The sequence below is a fragment of the Acanthopagrus latus genome, chromosome 18 (genome assembly GCF_904848185.1).
Source record: "Acanthopagrus latus isolate v.2019 chromosome 18, fAcaLat1.1, whole genome shotgun sequence".
NCBI classification, from domain to species: Eukaryota; Metazoa; Chordata; class Actinopteri; order Spariformes; family Sparidae; genus Acanthopagrus; species Acanthopagrus latus.
Genome location: NC_051056.1, coordinates 14,290,826 through 14,314,181, shown reverse-complemented (window position 1 = coordinate 14,314,181; position 23,356 = coordinate 14,290,826). Strand labels below are relative to the sequence as shown.

At 40.2% G+C, this 23,356-nt stretch overlaps 2 protein-coding genes across 2 annotated transcripts; both read right to left on the bottom strand.

Moving 5' to 3' along the window:
- Positions 1-2,469: 2,469 nt before the first annotated feature.
- LOC119007473 (cysteine-rich and transmembrane domain-containing protein 1-like) lies at positions 2,470-11,875 on the bottom strand. Its single transcript, XM_037077195.1, has 3 exons — positions 11,715-11,875; positions 7,120-7,412; positions 2,470-3,477 (listed from the first exon to the last, which is right to left on the bottom strand). Exons 2-3 carry the CDS (start codon positions 7,391-7,393, stop codon positions 3,374-3,376), a joined length of 378 nt encoding a protein of 125 aa, XP_036933090.1. The 5' UTR covers positions 7,394-7,412; positions 11,715-11,875; the 3' UTR covers positions 2,470-3,373.
- A 5,616-nt stretch (positions 11,876-17,491) lies between these two features.
- eif4ebp3l (eukaryotic translation initiation factor 4E binding protein 3, like) lies at positions 17,492-21,567 on the bottom strand. Its single transcript, XM_037076440.1, has 3 exons — positions 21,119-21,567; positions 19,147-19,323; positions 17,492-18,071 (listed from the first exon to the last, which is right to left on the bottom strand). Exons 1-3 carry the CDS (start codon positions 21,252-21,254, stop codon positions 18,043-18,045), a joined length of 342 nt encoding a protein of 113 aa, XP_036932335.1. The 5' UTR covers positions 21,255-21,567; the 3' UTR covers positions 17,492-18,042.
- Positions 21,568-23,356: the final 1,789 nt, after the last annotated feature.

Genomic DNA, 23,356 nt, shown 5'->3' with positions numbered 1-23,356 from the left:
GCTTGTGCAACACCCTTCTCTGGGTGCTCAGTTGGTAGGTGCTACAGCATTAAACGCACCTTTTATCTTAAACCTGGCATGACTTCACACTTTTTAACACCCTCCTTTTTTTTTCTTTTTTTTTTTAAATCTCTCTACATGTTTACAGACTCGTCATTTTTACAGTCCTAGTTGCTGAATCGATTCATTCACGAATCAGTTAGTCAACACAGACGGGAAATTAATGGGCAACTATTTTGAGAATCAATGAATTGAAGTGGAAAAGACAGACATTTGATGGATCCAGACTCAATATTCTCAATATTAGCCACTGTTACACAGCCCGCTCATGGCGATGGAGTGTGTCATTACTCCTGCTTGATCTGTATGGGGCTCGTTATTGTGCCTTTCAGCAAGTAGTCTAGCTACTAGAAGTGCCGAATCGATGATCGCTGCTAACATAGTATGTGTGTCAACCACCATCAGGGGAGTTAAGAAGCAGCTGACTGCAGTTAGCAGCTAACTCAAAGAAAAGGAACAGCGTTGAAAATGTCTGCAATCTGAGGAGACAATGAGGCTCTGGTGCTCCTCGCCCCTACCAGATAATTACTGTTTTACTGTTTCGTTTTACTCAAGTTAGTGTTTATTCACCCCCAAAAGCATATATGTATATATAAAAAGTGTGTGTATATGTATATATATATATATACACTTTTTTTTTCTTCCAATTCATCAGACACCAGACACCATCTTTGGAAAAACTTGGGTTTTTCACAGGTCTTCAACTTTACTTTTTCCTGTCAACAATTATTTAGATCAAAAACTCAGTGGTCCTCCAGCCATTCTGTTCTGACACCGTTATGAATACCGGATATATTTGCAGAATTCATCTCTGGTTTGAAAAATTAGCTTAATAACACGTGGACAGCCGTGATGGTGTAAACAATGGTTCATTATTCATTTGAATTAGTCCGCTAAGTGTTACCACTACTGCCAGAGGATGTGTGTCTCATGTGTTCATCAGTCCCAGTAGAGAATATATAATAATACAGTTCAATAACACAAGTGCCACATGTCCGTGCAGTATCAGGTGCAATATTCTGCTGTTATTTGTAGCATTTGTTCATTTTATTAACAACTGTCAACTAATACATGCTGCAATATTAGTCAATATCAATGTCATCATCAATATTAGTCAATATCATTAGTCAATATCAATATCATCATCAATATTAGTCAATATCATTAGTCAATATCATGTTGTACTATGCACATATCTTACATCTCTTTCTAGTAGAAATTCTTTATGAATCTGAATACATATATAGTTGCCACATATGGCTTAATAACATTATTCTTTTAGTTATTTTATATATTACTTGCATATTTTATTCTTACTTACCTCTTAATTCCTTCACTATACGTATTCTTATTAAAATCTATTACTCTTTCTCATTCTCAAATGCTCTCATATCTAAATATATCACAAAGCTGTAAAGGCCTGTTTACATGTTATTTTACATTTGTTACATTTGTTTGTTTTATAGATTTAAATGCACCTTAATTACATTTTTATCAATGAAAGTGAGATATCAGAACAGTGTATCTATTCTGGGTAGACATGTGTGTGCCTGTGTGTGTAATTCAGCCTCTAGCAATTTCTAGCAAGAATTCCTCGGAGTGCAGAAACAAGAACATAACATTTACAAACAGGCGCAGAATATGCCACACAGGAAAGACAAGACCTGGATATCATACGTGGCTAAAAAATAAAGCTAAAGTGAGAGTCAATAACAGACGTACATTCACCGAGTGGACCCCAAAGAGCTCTCCAAATTAACGGCAAAATGTTAATCTTGATGGATGTGTAAATGTAAAAGTTTGCTAACACGAGGCTGTTTCACCTTTAAGGGTGATAATCATGTCAAAATTGTGCTCACAACTTGGTTCAGGTGCCCCCAAGTGGGCAATTAAACATAATTACTGGTTACAGCAATATTACCAGAAACAAAAGGCATCACATGTAGAAGTACTGATTATGATTAGATAGAATAATCCATCATTGTTAAAACCTAATCAGTACTTGAATTTGTTTCTGGTGGTGTTAATTTTCATTAATTTATATACTGTTGGGTAGTTTAATCTATAACAATGCATCATAATTTATGAAGTAGTTCTTTGTTTTGAATGTAAAATCTTAATTAGTAGCTGTTCCTGTCAGATTTATGGAGTGGGGGAGGGGGGGAGTAAAGTATTCCCCTCTGTACTAGTCTAAGTATTAAGTAGCTTTTGTGAATTGCATCAGGCAGGTAGCCATGTTGTAACCAACATCGTGCTCCAGCAGCTGTGTTATAAATAGTCACACAGATGCAGCCAGGACATGGCAGCTACAGTAAATTGATCTATACTCCCTGCTCTCTTTTAACCTCCCACACACCCCAGTCACACACATATACTGCAATCCTCAAATAAACACAAATGACAAAGCCCTCCATTTCATGGGATAATAAATTATTTTACTGCAAGAATATCATCCAAAGCAAAAAAGGCATCTGACAGATCATTTGGTTTCTTCTGTTAGGCAATCACTGCTTTTATGTTGGTTCATATTTTCAGTCTTATCTGCAAGGTACAATATGTAATAAAAATAAAAGTGGAATAATTCTTTATATCAAGATCGCCATGAAAAAATGAAACATCGAGGCCATCAAACATTAACAGTAATTAAACACGAATCACTGCCATGTGATTTTACTTAAGGACAAACGTCGGCAAAAAACAGCTTCTGTGCAATTGAAAGGGTTACATTTCAAGCATCAGCTTCCTAAGAGCACCCTGTGGCTCATTGGCTGCCAGGGTCTCCATGGACTTTGGGGCATGGAGTGTGCAGGATAAGGGGTTGTCCTTGGCAATGGGACGTAGCAGAGCTGAAGGGGGGAGGGTTAGAGATGATTGAAAGGGCAGGCAGGAATTGTATCTTACAGAGGTAATCATCATAAAGTGCCAAAGAGCCTCACACAAGTTGTGCCTGAGATCAAAATACACTGTATGTGTGTAAGTGTTGTTATGTATCTACCTTGGTGTGTGTGCGTGTGTGTGTGAGCATGTTGTGTGTGAGATTATATAAGCAGCCTGAGATTCAGGTTATGTATAGAAGCTCAGTTACAAGCTGCTACAGAGTAGCCCCCAGACAGGGTCAGTCTGTCAGTCAGTGTGGAGGGCTTCACATCAAGACGGGGGGCTTGAAGATTATAATTATAGGCGAGCTAAAGACATCAAGGGGGAAATAGAAGGGTAGTTTCAAGGGAGCGCGAGGCAGGGGAGAGAGCGATGGGATTCGAGGCACAGAAACAGGGGGCAAGTGGGTAATAGGAGTGAACAGTTGGGGAATACGTTATGTGAGCATGTCCCAGAGACAGCAGCAACACAGAGCTGTCCAGCAGGCTGTCAGACACGTGTCTCCTGTGTCGTCTCTTCTCCTGTCCTCCACCACATACACTGGAGAGAGAAAAAGAGAAAGAAACATAGGATGAAAGAGTCAAGGTGGTGGTATACAGAAGAAGGGAGGACAAACTTAAAAAAAGGCAATTAGTGACTTCTTTTTTTCTGAAATTGCATACAACCAAAGATAATTCTCAGAATTACACCATCAAGTCTTCAGCAGTGAGTTCAAGTGTAACCATGGCTGCTATGATTTTCCTCTAATTACATTCATCATGGGAGGCACATCACCATGGTAATGCCATAGCAGCCCAGAGCCATTATCAGACAGTGTTCCAGTTGAGTAACATTAACACTGCTTTGAGGTATCATTAAACCAATAAAATGAGAGCTTTCAGAGCTACACACTCCCATGCCCCAACAAGGTACTTCCCTTTACTTCACCTTTGGTCAATACGTCTAAATGAGTCAGGGTAAAAGATGTGGTACCCATATGTGAACATCACCATCTGTTCAATAAAAAAAATAATAAATAAAACACACAAACAGCAGGCCTGAACAAATATATATCCCCTTCCATGTGTTGGTGATTAATCATTCATGTGAAGGGACACTCTCATCGAGCCTTTAACAACCAGGAGCAGTGACTCATGACAAAGGTGACTGTGTTGCCAAGGTGACCAGCAGGGTTAGGTGACATGTTAAAATTTTCCAACAGGCCGTCAGCCAGACAAACAACGGTTTTTGATATATTTGCACACGTGGTTCAGTAGATGTAGGGGGTCCTCCACAAATCAGAAGGTGGGAGTTTATATCCTCTGCGAACCAGATACTGAATCACAAATTGCTCCCAATGGTTGTTCCACTGGTGTGTGTCTGTGTATGTGACTGGGTGAGCATGTCAGCGGGAGCTTTGGAGCGCTGTATCGCACCTGATGAGCAAGTTGGCACCTTTCATGGCAGCCTCTGCCACATGCATGAATGTGTGAAGTGTTGTGAAGTGCTTTGAGTGATCGGTAGACTCAAAAAGTGCTATATAAACACAGTTAATGAACCATTTTGCTGTGTGCAGCACACACAGAGGGCAGGGAGTCCCTAATACCTCAGTGATGACAAGAACGTGTCTTTAAAGTAAGCAGGTTCCTTTCACTCACTTGCGAACCTACACCAGCCACTGTTTTGGTTCCAAAGTTTATTTAAAACTCACCAAAACAGTCTCTGTTATCTTTTCATGCTTCTGAAAATAACTTAATCTGATCGGGCCACAGCAAACACTTAATTCACCAAATTAGATGTATAAATGTTCTGGCTCCACAAGCTGCATCTCCCTGCTGCCTCTCTCCGCTGTGGCTGGCACCTTAGTGCTATTGGTTTAGCCTGCAGAATACCAGCCTTCGTCTTTGGTGGTAGATCATTAGATAAAACCAAAATCATCCAAAAAAAAAAACAACCAGCAAAAGCCAATATATTCACCCAAGAACTGTCCCAACCCTGCTGACCAGCTGTTCATTACATAGACTGAATATGATAGGGTACTGTTTAATGATTGGCCAATATTCAAAAGGGTCACGATCAAAATGACTCAATGGAAGGTTCTCAAGAGCAGTCTCCTTTGATCAGCCACTCTTATCTAAAGTCACAGAGGAGAGCAATCACTCCTCACTACTTGTTTTAAAGTGGACATATTAAGCTCTATTACAGCTATTTTATTCTGGGACCAGGCTAGAGTATCTCTGTATGGTTCACAGTTCATACTAGGGTTTCCACGGTGCAGTTGTATGCCTTACATCCACGTCTGTCAAGACTCATATACTATATATGACATGTATAAGTCCAGTGAACAGTTTCCAGTGAGAAAGATGCTGTCTTCAATTAATTTTACGAAGGAGAACAGAAGACTGATAGGAGCTCTGTCACATGATGCAACGACAACTGCCTGAAACTCATTATCAGCAAAACCAATGAGCTTGTGATGGATTACAAAGCTTCAAATATGAATGTTATGCTGTTGAATACTGGCAAGGAAAATGTTTTTTGCAGAAAGCAAGAGCAGTGTTTTATTACTCTGTTGTGCCCTTTCAATAATTTTGTCAGACACCTATAACAATGGCAAAAACAAGCATTGTTAGTGGACGTACATTGACAGCACGCAATCGCCATGAAGAATTACACTGCAGCCTCCTTTGCAGCTGCAGTGGTCTCGCTCAATACCGGACCATTCTCAAAAACTGTTGTTCCCATCAGTCACTTTGACACAAAAATAAGGTTCAGGTTTAAAAATACAGAAGTTACTCTTTTAGCTTGGCTTGACTGCTCACTTGTACTGATATGTTTGGAATTTTTGCAGTCTCAGTATTATAAATGATCAGTTAATTTTTCTATCAGTCAGCAGACAAGTACAATAACTTAATTGTGGGCAACTATTTTGAGAAACATTTGGATACTTAAGTAATTCTTTTAACAGAAAAGCCTGATGGGTCAACCATAGGGATTTCGTGCTGGTCCTTGTTTTACATGACAGTAAAGTGAATATCTTAGTGTTCTGGTCTGTTGGTCAGGCTAAGAAAGCGATAGATAAATGATAGATGTTGATCTTTTAAACCTGTGCTTTTTTCTACTGTGACGTGTCAAAATGTCTTCCATAAAAACAGATAGGGTGACAATCTACAGACTGCAAGAGGGAAGCTTTGCACTGGTAGGCCAGTTAAAAGTAGTACTGGAAGAAACCTCCATTTGGTTTCGAAAATTGTGATCTGAACAATGCAATAAAAATGAAAATTTTCATTGATTGTGGAAGAAATACATTGAGAAATAGTTTTATTATGAATATTCATGTAAATATAACACCTAGTTGGTCAGATTTTGACAACAATATGTAAAGATCCCCTTCTTTCTCAATCACTCTATCACAATAATTTCCCACGGACTGTTTAATGTGTGAATCTGTCACATAGCAAATTCCACTACCTTTGTTCAGATTATCTAGTAGGAGAAATATCAGATAATAGAGAGAGCACAGCTAAGTTCTACTCTGTTAAAATATATCCTTTTCAATAAAGAGTAGCTACTTAAATGTGTATAGTATAAAGGCTGGTAGAGATGCCAAAATCTGTACTCAAGTAAAAGTACAGCTATGTTTCAAACACAAGTACTCAACCATAAGTAAAGATGCAAGCAGATTAGCTAGCTAGCTAGTGGTAGTGCTAGCTCGGCTAAAACGGTCAGTCACATGACCATCACCTTGCTGGTCAAAGTGGTCAATTTAGACTCTGTCCATACTGCTCTAGTTCCAGTCTTCAGCTCCATTCAGTAGAAAATCTGCCTGGCTGCACACTAACGCATCAGATTAACAGGCTAGCTGCAAAAAAAAGTCAATTTATTCCAGTTGCAAAATGTAACACAATGTGAGAAAATGTGACAAAAGGGGAACATTTTGGTCAAGATTATGGATTCTTTTTGAATTTTTCTTTTGTATACATTTTTTTCTACATATGGGACTGCTTATTTTTGCTAAACTCAATTGACACCATCCGTGGAAAATCCTGCATTCAAAAGCACATTTACTTTACTTTTGCCTGTCAACATTTGTTTGTTCAGGATAACTCTTCTCAAATCGTCAGAGGTCCACATTTCTGTTTTGACATGATTACTGAATACTGTACGCACTTGCACCAATCTCTTTTGTGTGTTACCACTCACCTGTGTTTTTGGGAGCTTCCCCATACATAGGCCCAGGAGGCGGTCCCCCCTGCCAGCCATACTGTGGTTGTCCAGGGTAGCCTTGATAAGGAGGCTGTCCTGGGCCAGGATAAGGACCTCCAGGTCCCATTGGTCCAGGAGGGTAGTTAGGGTAAGCTGGATTTGGCTGTGCCATGTTCACCGGTGGAGGGTAACCCTGAGGTACCCCCTGGCCTGGGTAGCCTGGAGCTGAGGGGGCATTGTTTGTGTATGGAGGGGGCTGCTCAAAATTCATCTTTGGTGTGGAGAAAGGCCTAAATGACAAAAAAAGCAGTGATGATATAAAAAAAAAATGCATTTTTCTAATTTTAAATAGTAAATAGTGGTACTATTATTACTATTAATAGTAGTAATAGTAAAAAGTGTAACAACTACAGTGAAGACAGAGAATGTATAGTATGTCGTGTGTTTTCACCAATGCCAGCTGAGAATACAAAATTGTACAAAATTGTACCCTCCAGAGTCACATTAACTAGCAAATTCCTATGGGTCCAGTTACGAGAACACAACATTATCAGACAGGCAATAAAATGATGCAACTGCTTCCCAGACCAAAGACGGTTTAGTGTGTGTCATGATCATTCGATGTGTCTTGCATCATTTAACGTCTTTGTGGTCTTATATGGCAACAACGTAGCTTACACAACCACACAGGAAGATATCATTTTATGGTTGAAGGCGTCTTGTGAGTGAACGGTCAATATCAACCCACATCAGCCTTACCACATATAAGTTCCATTATCTGACTGTTTAGCCACAGGCTTTACAAATGCTGTGAGAAGCAGGGTTCACAATGTACAGGGTGAGGCCAATCAATTGAACCATGGGAATGAGACGGATAGACTGCAGAGGCTATACCGGCCTGTACTAGTTGTATCTGTGCACTTGGTTTTCCTGTGCTGTCCATTGCAGCTCTGCAGCTCTGTAGCCTGGCAGCCTATGTTTACTTTCTGTATATCTGGAGACATCGCAGGACTAACAGGTGTATAGACAAACTCCCCATTGGACCTAATTAGGAAGAATCAGAACCACAACTGTGTCACATACACACACAGACAAACACACATAAGAAACCTTATGAACTGAGCCCAACTGGTATCACAAAAATATATAATTTATGGTGAAGTAAGAAAAAACTTGTTGCTACAAAATCAAGTTACATTAAGCCTAACATTGTTTAGAATTTGGCTATTAAGCTCGCTTGTTACTAGCTTAACGTTAATGCTTTGCATTTATTGGTAGCTTATTAATGGGCTACGTATATCAATATTGGGAGTAGTATTGGAACATTTTCACACGGACATTACAACATTTGGTAAGGCTATCAATATAATGTTGACGCTACTAACGTTCAGAAGTGGCATCTGCAGTCCAAAAAATAAATTAATGTTATAACCACAAAAGACGTGTGTGGACCACCCACCTTTGGATAAATAGCATCGTAGTGTGTGATAAGAAAGTAGCAGTGTCTTTTTAGAAAGAAGTTTCCGCCGTCCTCAGTGCTTATCACTATTTTTGGCTGACCCTTGTCAATGGAAACAAATGCGTATCTCGTTAGCTTGACCTGATGTCATTTGTAGGTTATGGGGGGTACGATGGGGGCATTCAGGGAGCAACAAAAGACAGCGATTGGCTGCTGCGACAACTAAGTGCTTGCTTATGGCTTCCAATCACAAGCCAGAGCGATGACCAGCGGAACGACAGGAGATAGCGTTGACTCCTGATTATCTGATTTGATACAAGACTGAATCGGTCCACATCAGATTTGAATAAACTCGTGGAAATTAGCAAATACAATATCATATTAACACATATTTGAAAGCTTTTGTTTAACAACATCATTCGGATTTTATTCACCATACAACAGCAGACCTGTTTGAGTGAGCTGTATTACTGGTTTTCTCCCAGCAGATGTCAGACTGCTTCAAGTATATTCTTCTCAGATGTGCAGGTGGTTGCTGTTTTGGCTTTTAACAAGCAATGCATTGTTGTACTTGGGTGGTTGTGTGTGGGCCAAGGTATTTGACATTTCATTTTTTCATTTTTTTGGCAGTGTGCTTCATCACATCACGTGGCCCTCCAAGAGGCCCTCAAGACCCAACATAGGAGGAGCACTTAAGTCACATGATCTAAGATTTTAATTATGACTGGGTTGTTTGTCCAGAGGAAGTGCTTAACAATTTTCACACTTGGTTTTCACTTCGACTTGGAGGCAGAGACACACAAACGCATAAGTGTGAATATCAAATCATCACACATCACACATTGATAGTTTGTGTGAGACAACATGGGAAAGAAGACTTACAAAATGCTTCCTCCTGATGCTGCCACCTATCTGTTTTAATGTTTGACTGATTTAGTAAATGCAATAAATGTCTGCAAACAATTGAGTGTCTGAAGGTTATATTTTCTACTCTAGACCGATTAAGTAAGAAGTCATCATTTCCCAACAGCAATAGCTTCTGATAAGATCTGGGTCCACCACTATCCTCGTGTTAGCCTCCTTCACTGGATTTGCTCATGTAGAATAGACATTACAAAGGATATTGAGCCAGATGGAAAACTGCTAGGCCTCCCTGGATTCCTCAGTCACATTGTGCATTTACACTATAAACATCCAAATAGCACTCCAAGTCCCTTCTGCTCCGCCACTCCACCCATATCCAATCTCCTGCCTCTAATGAAGCAATGCAGTAGCTGTAGCAGTAAACCGAATCGTGTCATGAGACATTTCCTGCACTGGTAGATAATAAACATATGACGCATTAGTAACTCTTGTTATCTGTTCTGGAAAAACTTACATTGTATTTATTGGGTTCAAAGTATAACAGCAATGTTTTTAATCTCTATGATCTAGTAATAATATTACTGAGCCAACAAGTTTTATGGTTGGCTCTCTGGTCGCCCCCACCTAATTTCTGAATACAATCACAGTTCCCCCAAAGGGAAATGTCTCAATTATTATCTCTTGGTTTACCATCAGCAATAGCCTTCTGTGTGCAGTGCTTTTAAAAAGATTGTTGGACGTCTCTTTACCTGAACGCGTCCTTAAAGCCACTGACAGATGGCAAGGCCTCTCTAACAACGGTTACCATGTTCCAGACAAAGCACAGTGGTCTCTGGTGATTTGTTTTCTTAGTACCTTTAGGCAACGAGGAGTGGTAAAACAACACAGTTATCAGATCTCTCTTTCTCACTGTTAACAGGAAGGTTTCTGTGATGGCTGTCTCACCTTTGTTTCGCTCATGTGTGTCGAGAGAGTGTTACCTTACTGCTTTCAAAGGGAGCTTCCAAATAATCAGTAATGTGAAACCAATGAGGGTGTCTCCAGCAGCATATAAAGGTTACCCAGCATTTGTGTATTCTTATTGTACAAGTGTGTTCATTTGCATGTGTGTCATTTGGTTTTCCCCTGTGTGTAAGCCGTGTGAGCTAAGACAGTGTTTCCACAACAGAATCATGGTGATAATACACACATGGATAGAGCACCACACGTCTCTGAATCCATTAAATCCATTTGTACCTAATGGCAATATTGACATAAGGAGTGAAAGGGCGTAGTCAGTTTGCTAATGTTTGATTACGATAGGAGCATTAAACAATTAACAATATAAAAAATCCTCTAAAATGGAGAATTTGAATTAAAATGCTACCTCTGTAGGCTAAGAAAAGAACACAACAGGGCACAAGATCAAGTAAATCTAAATTAAACTCTGTAAAACCCACTCAGTGGTGCCAGTTCCAAATGAGGTTAAGCTGATATACAGTACATGGCAATGTTGTGGTTATAGATTAATAGCATAATAACGATACTGGGAGAACTATATAGAACAGGAACAGGAAATGTACCACATGTAATGTCGACATCTAAAGATAAGAGAAGAAATATTACACACTAATACAACAAATGATTTTCCATCCCTAAATGTATGAGGGATGTATGTATTTAGAGCCTTTTTCTTTATGCAGGTGTACAGAACAAGGCTGCGTTGGCCTAGTTCACAGAGAGACAAAGGAGCTTAATTTTATTACGACTGTGCTTACATAGGCTGAGCTGTATATGCAGCTGCGTTGTCTGGCAATCTGTGTCTACCTTCTCCACATCTGGAGACATCGCAGGAATAATGGGTTTAGAGGAAGACACCCCACCAGAGCAAAGTCGCGACAAAAAACTGATTCCACAAAAAAAATTACCAATTCACGGTAAAGGAAGAAAAACTCCTTGCTGCCACGTGCTAAACTAACAGATAGCATCATGATTGGTCTAGCTATTAAGCTAGTGTGTTAGCTAAAACACTATATTAGCCTTCATACCTATTAGTGGCCTATGAATATTTACATTGGTAGTAGTGGGGAACAGGTGCATTTTTCGTATTATCAATTATCAATATAATGTTTAAGAAATATTAAAAGCTTCTAAAAAGGGAAGTGGCCCCTGCAGGCCACAACCCCCAACCGTAGTCCTGTTAAGGTTTTTCCAGCCCCCCAAGTTAATGATGACTCGGCTCCTAAACATATTAAAATAGAGAAGTTACTGACACGAGTAAACAGCCTACCTTTAAAAAAAATAGTATCCTGGTGTGAGGTAAACAGCGGCGATGTCAGCTGAGAAAGAAACTTCTTCTGTCGTCACTGTTTATCGCTATTCTTTTAATTTCGTTTACCGCAATGAGCGACCCTCTTGTCACCAGAAACCCGGTGCGTATCACGGACGGTTTGCGGGACGTGATGTCATTTGTAAGCTACGGACGGGGAGTGCTGCGTGGGCAGCTGAGGCCGTGATTGGCTGCTGCGACTGCCCGCTGCTCGGTGCGTCCAATCACGAGCCACAGCGATGACGAGAGGGACGTCAAGGGTGAAAAGCGTTGACTCCTGATCACCTGACTTGATAAAAGATTGAACAGGCATCACCTCGCTCATGAGGAAATACAGAGGAGGGGGCAGGGTAGCTCAGGTGGGTGACAAATAAATTGAGATGAGTGACCAATAAACGTTAATCATTACTTAGTGACCGTATTTGTTTCGCCCTTGGAATTTGATTTCAGATTTTTAATGAGCTTATGAAAACTTTTAGCTGATAAACAAATGAGTGTGTATAAAAATTTAAAAGAATTTTGGAGCTCCTGTTTACCGCACGATTGTGTTTTCATCCACGACACAAACGGCAGACCCGTTTGGGTGTATTGCTGGCTTTCTTCCAGCAGATGTCAGTGTATTCCCAGTCTATTATACTCTTAACTGCTTGCTGTTGCTGTTCTGCCTTTTTAAAGGGCGACCGGTTGTGTAAATGTTGTGTTGTTAGGTATTAGACATTTGTTGTGGTTTAGTTTTGATATGGAAATGTAATGATCAGCAACACCTGCTACTCAAAGAGGGCCCTCTGCTGTAGATCCAGCACACAAGGAGCACTTGATTTAAACATCTTTTTCTGTCAGCCAAACACTTTCAAGACCTGAATAGTTTTCTTAGAAAGAGTGTTACAATAATAATGGTACACAGCTTTGTTGAGAAAGGTTCAGCTTTCATTTAAAGTACAGTTTAAGACAAAGGAGACTGAATGCCTTTGAACTAATGCAGTCATTGGCAATTATTTGGTCTATAAGGTCCAAACACTATGTCTGAACAATTTTTAAGCTATGTTTTTCTTCACAGAAGAGTAGCCTATATCTGAGTGAGCCTGCTCGGTTTCTGTTATGACAAGCCAGAACTATGGCTCAGGGGCCTCACTGCACATGTTGGGCTTTAACTCAGTGTCAGTGTCAGTGCTCCTTTTTAGATGAGCGGCGACGGGACGCCTCACAGACAGACTGAAGTGCAAGTGCACACATGTATAGTGCATATACATATGCAGCACATGAAAGCCAGCGGTGGAAGAAAAGTAAAAGTGGCAATACCACCGCTTAAAATAGTCCATTACAAACAAAAGTCCTGCATTCAGAATGTTAAACAGTGCAATCAGCAGAATATGCCACAAGTATCAAGTACACATTATACTGCAGAGTGCCATCTGTAAGTGTTAAATAATTTTATAATATTTGATAGCTTCAGCTGCTTTTCCACTTTACAAGTATCATATTCTATGAGATGGAGATAAGATTTGTATGTATATTATCAGTCTGTAAAGTACAAAGTCACTACAGCTGTCAGATAAACACACCCATGCATATGGACCGTGCACACATGCAACGGGTCATATAGCTGGTAGACAGGGCTGTGAAACTTGGTTTCAGTTCCTCCACCAGGCATGACATTACATGACTTCAGTGTGAATATAGTAGCATGGTGGCAGAGAGCCAACATGCCAGCTGCCACTGACAGTGGAACTTAAAAGGAAATGGTCTCTATTCTGCAAGGTGATACCAGAGTGTCAAGCAACATGTGATGAGGCTTGCACTATGAGTATGTACAATAGGCAGCTTATGTAAACAGACAGAGTTGTAGATCAGTGGTGACTCCAAAAAACAAGGACCTGACTTTTGACAGATGCAACACATGGTAAAGTATGTTACGATAGAGTACAGAGATACTGTTTGGCAGCCATCACCTCTGCCTCCTGATGTGGAAGGTGGCTGATAAGCATTTCATGTGAATGTGATAAACAAATGTCGTAACTGGGCTGGTCCATTGGCCGCCACAGGCGTTATCCTAAGATTGAGCCAAATTCATGGTAAATCAGCATATTCTGCCTTGTCATTCTGCATATATTTGTTGCATAGTGAACAAAGCCAAGGTTTGTTATCAACCTAGCTTAAGCTGACAGGTCAAAAGTGTTTCTTCTTCTTTTGATTTTTTTATATTTTCAAAATTTCAATACACCGTCTTTTGTTGAAACCTCGCCAAGAGGAGCCAGGAGACAGGTTGAATCAATGTTGAACATCCTTGTATATGAATCGAGCATGATCCAAAGAGCAGCTTGTGACTTTCATTTCAGAGCGTAGCAGTGATAAAGGAATTTAGCATTATTTCACTGGTGTAAACAGACTTAACAAAAGTGACTCTTTTAAAGAGCTGTCTGAATTACTGCTGTGTAAATGTTTAAATAAATGAAATGTGAATCTAAAGTCTGAGAGTGTGTGTGCATACATGAGACAAACAAGCTGCCCACTTCAGTCCCTGTCCCCTCCCTACCATGATAGATGTGATCAAACAGGTTGTGTGTTACAGTGTCTGTTTACATCGTCACCCCGGCAATTCAGCCTGAGTCTGCACCAAAGGCTTCGACGGGAGCAGGATGACAAAAATAGAGCCTCGTCTACCAGTCAAGCTGACCCTCTTACAGTGGAAAGTGTAGGGGGAGCAGGGGGGGAAAGGAGAAGAAGACGGAAGATATTTTGTTTATGGAAAAGGGCAATGGAGCAAGTTAACCAGAGTTCACCGAAACTAAAAGGCTGGTCGTCTGTAGTGGAGTGGCTAATGTGACAAGGCGTTGTTTTTGTTGATGTATGTACAATCAAACCATTGATCGGCTTTATGTGAGAAACAAGAAATGTGTAAGATTTACACATTTATGGTCACTAATTGGATTCAGTGTAATCTGTGTGATGCAGTTAGACAGCACTGTATGGAGGTTTATACAATGCATTACTTGTCTAGACATTAAAACAAGCATTGTGAAACATTTGTTTTGTTGCAAACAGTTTTGGCTCAATGACGCGTACCTTGTCCTGATAGTTACTTACATGCTCATGTGTCAATGTCACATGCTCACTGAAAAAATATGCACTAGCAAGGACCTCCTACTGTGGCCAATACATCACCTCTGGATACATTTCTAGTTGTAAACCCACTCATAAATTCAAGGTTAATTAAAAACAAGAGATTACTATGTGTTGGAAATCATTTGCATGAGTGATTTGACGTTGCAGTGACTTTTACGTGATGTTTACATCAAATTAAAGTGGCCACTAATCATGGTGCATATGACAAATAAGGAGTGGATTTGCGTATTATTTTCAGTTTCATATCTCCGTGTCTGCCAGACAGGACAGCCCTCAAAACTACATGACGGGATCACGTGGCGTTCCTCTCAGTCACCTGGTCTTCTTCTCACATGTTCCTTGCACAAACACACAAACGCACACTTGTTCAAACAGTACATGCAGGTCAGTAGGCACGTTTGACAAAAACAGCCAAGTGCACACAAAATGTCAACTGATTAAGCATTACCCTGATTTCTGGCAAAAAAGTTATCGTTATCGTTCTGTGCCTCTGTCGGTCCCATGTCGGTCTGGTGTTTGCAGTAGGGCAGAGTTGCACTATGGCTCACAGCACGTTAACTTTGCATCTATTAAATGAGAATGACCAAATACTAAGCACATGGTAAACCTGCTCAGAATTTTATTATTTCAGATAAAGTCAATAAATCAGAGCCTCCTTTCCGAAAAACAGTAATTAGCTTTAATGCAAATCAAAGTTCTTGCCACATCTGCAAGGCTGTGGAATAAGAACAGCTGTGCAGACTGACCCACATCATACATGACCTGCTTATCTGCTCTCTGCTCAGTTCTGAAGATACACCCCGACATGTCATCAGTGCTGAAACAATTATTTATTGTGGCCATATCTGCCTCAGCACAAGCCATACAGTACATCCTCAGTAAATCCACAATTACATATTTGAGATGACTGCCTGGTCAAATACCAGCAGGTGTCACACCCCACATGCCACCCCTACATTGCAGGGTGGTTTTAATATGTCTGGCTTGTCTTTGGGCTGCAGCTGCCCTCATTCCTTAGGAGCAGGCCTGCTCCTGCATTCAGCTCTTGTATTCTACAGATAAGCGTCTAAAACAGGCAGGCATACTGTATGTAGACCTGACCCTGTGGATAAAGTGAGAGGCCAAATACACAGTGCACACAGGGCTAAGGCTCCTTCAGCCTTTCATTAACGTGTGCTAATGGTCTGAATCCACTGAACAAATCTGAAAATATTTGTCGATCTTCACTAGTCATTAAGTCTTGATTAAGACGTGTGCAAAGATGAGATACTGTTCAATATTCTATCTTGAGCAACATAAAGTTATGAGTTATAAGACTGATCTTAAAGCGAATAAATCTGCCCGAGGCGACTACTTAAAAATTGTAATCAATTCAACACAGTCTGGCTGTGTTGGGGCAGCGCACAGACAGATACCACTCCATACATAGATGGTTATGCAGCAGGTGAACTGCTTAACCTTTAGGTTTTTTGAGGCCACATGTTTTTCCATTACACAAGGTGTTCTGAGGCTCTGTTGTTGTGGACACTGTACAGTAAGCAGGCATGAACAGACATTAAGCAGAGATTTACCCTGTATGCTCTTATAAAACATATGCAAAGCGCTTCAGAAGACAAAGTTTCATGTTATGAAAGACTTCAAATTCAGTTGAGGGAAACACTTTAACAAATGAACAAAAAAAACACAAAAATTAATTGGCTAAGAAGTAAATTAGACTTTGTTTCCCACTATAAATGTGTAATCAATTTTCAGTGTTATATTTGCACATGGTTGAGCTCCTTGACAGCATGCAGCTATATGAGGGAAGAAAATATTACATAATGAACGTTTTTTACTAGACTTTAGACAACACTGACACTGTGATCACTAATAGACAAAAGATTCCAATGTGAACAAATGTTATATTCTTCATATACTGTTACAGTACAATGAAACAGTTAACTGGGAGTTTTAAATATCATAAATGGCCTGAAAAAACTTCATATATACATATTAAAGTATACATACATACATTTGATACCATGTCTTTATCACCCCAGTATTATTTTTCGGCATTATAATCTGTAAAATAAAACAAAAACTGTTTTCATATCGGACAAAATACTCCGCTACAATATATATTCAATAGGCAAGTATCAGTCAACCAATATATAGGTAGGCTCTAGTCGTGAACATTACTTAATATATAATGAGGTATACATTCTAAGGGTATCTCCATCAATTTTCCACATAGAAAGCCTTTTGTGGCTCTAGAGGAAGCTGCATGCAATCTAATAAGTTCCCTCCAGTGAGTTGCATTGTGGGCAAAAAAGCAGTCCATTGGTCTTCCATTGTACTCCTACAACACTGCTGAACTCATTCTGTCACGTCACCTTTTTTTATTCCATGCATTCTTCTTTTCAAAACCTGGCATCAACACTGCCGACAACGTAACTGAGTGACAGCACTGGAAGCAGTTCATCCAATTACATGCAGCTTCCTCGAAAGCCACAAACGGCTTAATAGTACTTTTTTCAAGAGGCAGTAGTACTCCCCAAGACTTGTAAACACAATAAAAATGTGTACATTTATCAGAGTAACCTTTGAATAAGAAAAATAAAAAACAAAACACATAATTGCCGACTGTTGGAACAGCCTTTATTTGAAATTATTCACATTTCCATACAAAACAGTAAGAGCTGATTTTCAGTAGGCACGGCCCCAGTTATTAGGAGACGCGTGTTTGCCTATCACAGAAAGTAAGCTGTCCTTATTTCTGGGGAAATACAACAAAACATAACTGATGCCTGCAGTAAAAATTTCTACATGTCGTAATGTAATCATCTCATATTCCCCAACTTAAAAATAGGCTACATAGTACAATTTTCTTATTTACAAAAGATAAAAAAAAAGCTAAATCAAAACAGATTTTTTTCAAATCCTGCTGCAGCTCTGAAGTGAGTGAGCAACCAAATCAACCCATAACACCATGTCTTTGCTTAACATACTTTTTTTTAGGATCAAAAACATCCTATAGTTTAACTTTTCCATTCTTTTTGGTTCCTCACAAAAAGCTTTTTATTTAAAAAAAAGGTGAAAAAAAGCTTTAATATGCAATGCATTACAGTCAGTAATGACCTTGGAGGTGTTTTAACTAATAACTCTCCACAGGAGGTAGTACTGGAGCTCAGATGTCCATCTCAAACTGGTTGTCATCTGTTGAAGAAGGGAGAGAAGGAAACCGTTAAAAGATTAATAAGGAAGATATCTGATAGTCAGCTGGCAGCAAAAAGTTTTGTATTTGCAACCTAAGCACAACCACACCTCAACGGACTACAGAGAGGACACAGAGTACAGACTTTATCAACCCTAACTGTCAAGAGAAAAAACAAACAGACTAAAAAGGGTGTAGCTCACAAATCCAAACGGCATGAATTGTCCTGTGTTTACCAACACCGACAAGGGGGGAAGGGGGGAAAAAAAGGGGGTCATCCTTAATCCCTATGGTCTTTGGTTTGACAGAAGGAATGGAGAGACAGACTGATGTTTGGTCGGTTTCACTCAATAGTAAATAGCTGTCTCAACTTGCCCATGAGCCCAAACCTTGGATCAGGCAGCCCCACAAGAGAACCACTGCCAAAATGAGCTCTTTGATCTCAAACAGGGCATTACATCCCCTGGAGAGGGCCGTCAGGAATACAGACACCTCAGTAAAATCGTATAACTGTTACATTACTGTTATTGATATCCTTCAGCCCTCAACAACAACCTAACAGCCAGAAAACAAGAGATCGCCCATCTTATGAGGTATGAAACACAGTAATCATTCAGTACAAAGCCACTGGCCTAGTTCTGAAAGCCTGTTATGTCCATGAAGGCACGACCCGTGAAAGACTAAACGAGTGCATGGCGATAATTACTGAACACTCCTGACCCAGTCCTCGACACTGCACAACTGCCAGGCTGCAAAAATGTAGGCATGGCACTGCAGAGACACATGCTGCACCTATTTGCCGTATTAGCACATGATGAATACTCATGACGACTCAGTGTGGAAAACAAAAGGGTTGCAAGTTCATGGAAGCAGCATGGTGAGAAGGAAAGCCGTAATGTGTGCTGTTCTATTAGATAACGCTAGAAATTGTGCATTGTGAAGTTCATTTAAAAAAAAAATAAAAAAACCTCAATATATCTGTTTTGTATGCGTCTGTATGTGCTCGCAGACATTAAGGAGTGTGTATAAAACTAGTCAAGCTAAGAGAAAACAAGAACTAAGTACTGGTATGATTACCTGCCATGTCTTTCTCTTCCTCCTCTACCTCTTCTTTGAGATCCTGCAATTTGCCTATGGGGTGTGTAGCAGGTACTGTTACCCCTGGGATCTGGGGCAGACAGCATGGGGGGGTCCGGGCGATAGGGGAGTTTCGACAATCCAACAGGAACTTCCTGTCATAGATGATGCGGGTACCTGTGGTTTTAAAAAGAGAAAATCTGATGTTTGATCTGCATTTAGCAAACTTTAGATATGACTTCCTAAAAAGGTTACAGACAACAGACTGAATGCTGAAATATCACAATCAAAATAGGGCCTAGTTGGGCCTATGAATCTCTGCGAAATACATATCTGCAGCGTTATATATCATTACCCTCTACAGGAGGGAATTTTAGAGGGGAAAGGAGGGTTCAGCGTGTGCGCAGAGGGGAGGGATGAAGGCTGTCCCTGAAATGAGTTCTAGGAAATAAGAGCACAAAACATTCTGTCTTTGAAGCCAGGGGGGGAGACTGAAATGAGATTGAAGCCACATGTTTTTATTTTTGAGTAAAAGCTTTAACATTGACAGCAGAGGGAACGAGCTAACTAGGTAAGTATCAACTCAAGGATGGCTTTTCTCAAGATATCGAAATAAAGGCACGTATTACGTCAGCTATTTGGACTTGGGCCAACTCCAAACAAACAGTATCATAAAGGCTGTCTTGTGATAAGTTTGACCAGGACATGGCTGAGTCAAGGAGTGCTCTGCTGATATTTTTTACTGGAGTTTGAACTGTTACATACAGTATATGCTTCACCCCTCGACAAGGAAAAACATGTTATGTAACAGCTGCAGTTCATCCTGGACAAAGGGAACCAAAGCAGGGGGGGGAAGTGGGGTGAGGAAGGGGGGCTGGAATGCATGCTTTAACGCAAGCAACGCATTGCAAGGCTGCATTACAGTGCAGGGCAGTTATGCAAAACATGGGGGCAACACATGGCATGAGACCAGTAGACTGAAATGAAAGTGGAATTAAAGTCAAAAACTGTGTGCAACTTCGACACACGCCATGTTTACCAATGCTGTCAATTTTGTGGCACAGATAAAACAAACATGTTGCTCGTGCTCCCCATGCATTAGACAGTTCCTCTCCCTCCTCCTCTCAACTTGTACAGAATGTTCTCTACAGTTCCTGAAATGCATGGCAGAGAGCAGCACGGATAGGACGGCCTCCAACTCCTCCACCAATGCAGGGGCCAATCGCTTGGCTGCTCTGGCAGCTGGTCACATACACCCTTCTTCAAACCCCAAGTCACGGGGTTAGAGGGCTCTTGTTGTGTTTAGCAGTCAGGGTTTGTTTTTTTTGATGCAGCAGCAAGTGGCTGACTGTGGGATCAGCACCTCAGCATGTGTGGGAAGGGTCACATAAAAATTTTAATTTGAAATATGCATGTTCAATATTCATGTCAAATTTACCATTGTTAGACATTTCAAAAACACATGGTTATGTTACTACTGTATTGTTTCAATTGTAAAAAGAAGAGTAAAAAACGAAATCCTGACAACACTCCACACTACTTATAGGGGGAAAGTACTACATGATTTCAGTTCTTGGTTCACTTTGACTAGTCATCAGACAACAGCAGACTTGTTGACAACAGGGGGGCTGCAATCAACGTGAGCAACAAAGCCTGTATACACGTTTATCCTATTTATGTAACTGTTCATACAGGTCCATCATAAGTTCGAGCTCGAGTCGAATTTTAAATCAAAACTTTAGTCAGCTGTTTTATCCATGCGTGTATTGTTCTGCAGCGTCTCGCGAGAACTTGTTCAGCTGCGTATTTGCACGTATGCACAAAAACTGGCGAGTTACAGCTTTAGTAAGCTACATTTCTCTTCCAGGTGTAACAGAAAACAAAACAAAGCTGAAACAGACTAAAATATGAAATAATAGTCCTTAGAGGGAAAACGCAGCGCTCGGAAGTTGCGCGTCACCACGGTCCTTACCTCCAGGCGTGGTGGAGAAGAGGGTTCCCCCGGGGGTCTGGCTGTAACAGTCGGGTAGCTGGGACCAGTCCTTCAGGGTGAGCACCTTGGTCGGGATGGGGCAGCTTTTCACTTCTTTTGCGGCGGCGGTCGACATGCTAGCTCCTGCTCCTGCTACTGCGGGTGGAGGGGTACTGCTGTTTTTAAAAGTCCTCAAACTCGCCTTTGCAACACTCGCTCACAGCCTTCAACAACGAAAAAATGGCTTCCAAGTTGTGAGCACGTTACAACTAATGTAAAAGTTTCACAACTTTAACTTGTGAAGTGGAAAAGTGCTGCAGACACAAAGGTGGGGGCTCAGTGTTGTCCGTCGCTACAAGTAGCTACCATGTGCTGTATATATAGATGGTGGTAATGTGTAGCATCGCAGCTGCAGCAGCCACTCGTGATGTTTTTGTGCAGGAGCGATGGGACACGTGGTGGGGCAATGGGCTTGTGGGCCGAATGTTTTCTCATACAGCACAGTCCGTAGGGGCGGTGACAGTGTAGAAAAAAGTTATGAAATAAAGAAATAATCGGATATAATGTAATAATGGGATAAAAAGTTAGCATGATAAATAAAAAGTAAAAGTGATTTCATATTAAGTGAAAATGACATATAAATAGTTAGGAAAAGTAAATTATGAGCTATAAAGTTAGAATTGTGAGATAAAAATCGTAACTGAGATTAAAAGGTCAAAATTATGACATGAAAAGTCATTACCATTAAATAAGTATAAACAATATGAGATATAAATTTGTGTCAATTTCTATCACATATTCAGTCGATGAAACTTGTAAACTGTGATTTTGTTGTTCTGTTCTGTACATGTGACATCTACTGCATGTCTTTCTGTCCTGGGAGAGGGATCCCTCCTCTGTGGCTCTTCCTGGGGTTTCTTTCAACCCCCCCATTGAAAGAGTTCCCCCCCCCCAGGGGTTTAAGGACAGAGGATGTAATTCTCTGTACAAATGCTAAAGCCCGTGATTTTGGCCTGTAGAAATAAAATTCATTTGATCTGATTTGATTTAAATGTCAACTGTTATGTCTTCATTTCGTCTTTTAAATACATATTTATGACTTTTTGTCTCGTGACTTTTCACATAAGAAAGTTAAAATTTTCATGTTTTTTTTCTTTTCTTTAACTGGCAGAAATGGGCTTTCGAATAAATGTTTTATGGGGAGATGCACACAAGCATTTTCTAGACCCGACTGTATGAGATTTTTCACTACGTTAGAATAATAATCTATAGTTTAAAAAATAAGAAAACACTGCATTTATGAGGCTAAACAGAGAGGTTGCACTATACAACCAATGTAACACTAAATTGATCTTTGGTTGAATGGGTTAAAATACATACCTTAAAATCTGTGTTTTAAAGAGAAACTTGCAGCCCAGAGCTTCTCTGGTTCCCCAAAACACGCGTACCTCCGCCTCGTGGACTCACTCCACTACAGTGCCCCCTGCCGGCGTCTCAATGTGTGGACCAGTGAGCACGTTTCTCACGCAGAGCATACTACAGCTGCACATCGATTGCAACACCATCAATACATTTATTATTACAGCCTGTAGTAAGTGCCTGTGTTGATATAATGAGGTGATGCACGATGTGATTTTGTCCTTTTTTGTTCACCCTTTATCTATAATATTTAAAGCAATTCAGGGTTTGTTTTAAATGATTATTTGTGTTGACAGTTCCTTCCTTGTTTCCTATGAGGAAGTTAGACTCCTATTTCCCAACCACTTGAGGGCGACATCGATGGAACTACAGGGGGGGGCAGTGTTTAAAGGTCTATGCATGTGACATCTCAGTACAGTGGGATGTACTTTTTGTAATTCATTTATGAACAAATTGGACTATATGAGAGAGATTGAAGGACTGTAACAGAGGTGTGAGAGGATACAATTATAATATCTTTTTTTTTTCTTCTTCAGATGTAATCAGTATCATGTTTTGTCAAATAAATAAGTTATCAGTGTCAACATTAGAGAACAGAGGCTGCATGCTTTTCCGGTACACACTGTGTCCTGAGGCTACACACAAGCTCTTATCAATTCAAATAAGGCTCCTCCTAGCCAACTGTACAGAACAGGAACTTATTAACAGACATTAACCACATATTTTTCTTATTTGGTTTTACAAAACACATGCATGGGGCTATAAATAAAGTTCATGTCATGAGACAAGAACATTTAAAGCTTCAAATTCAGTTCAGAG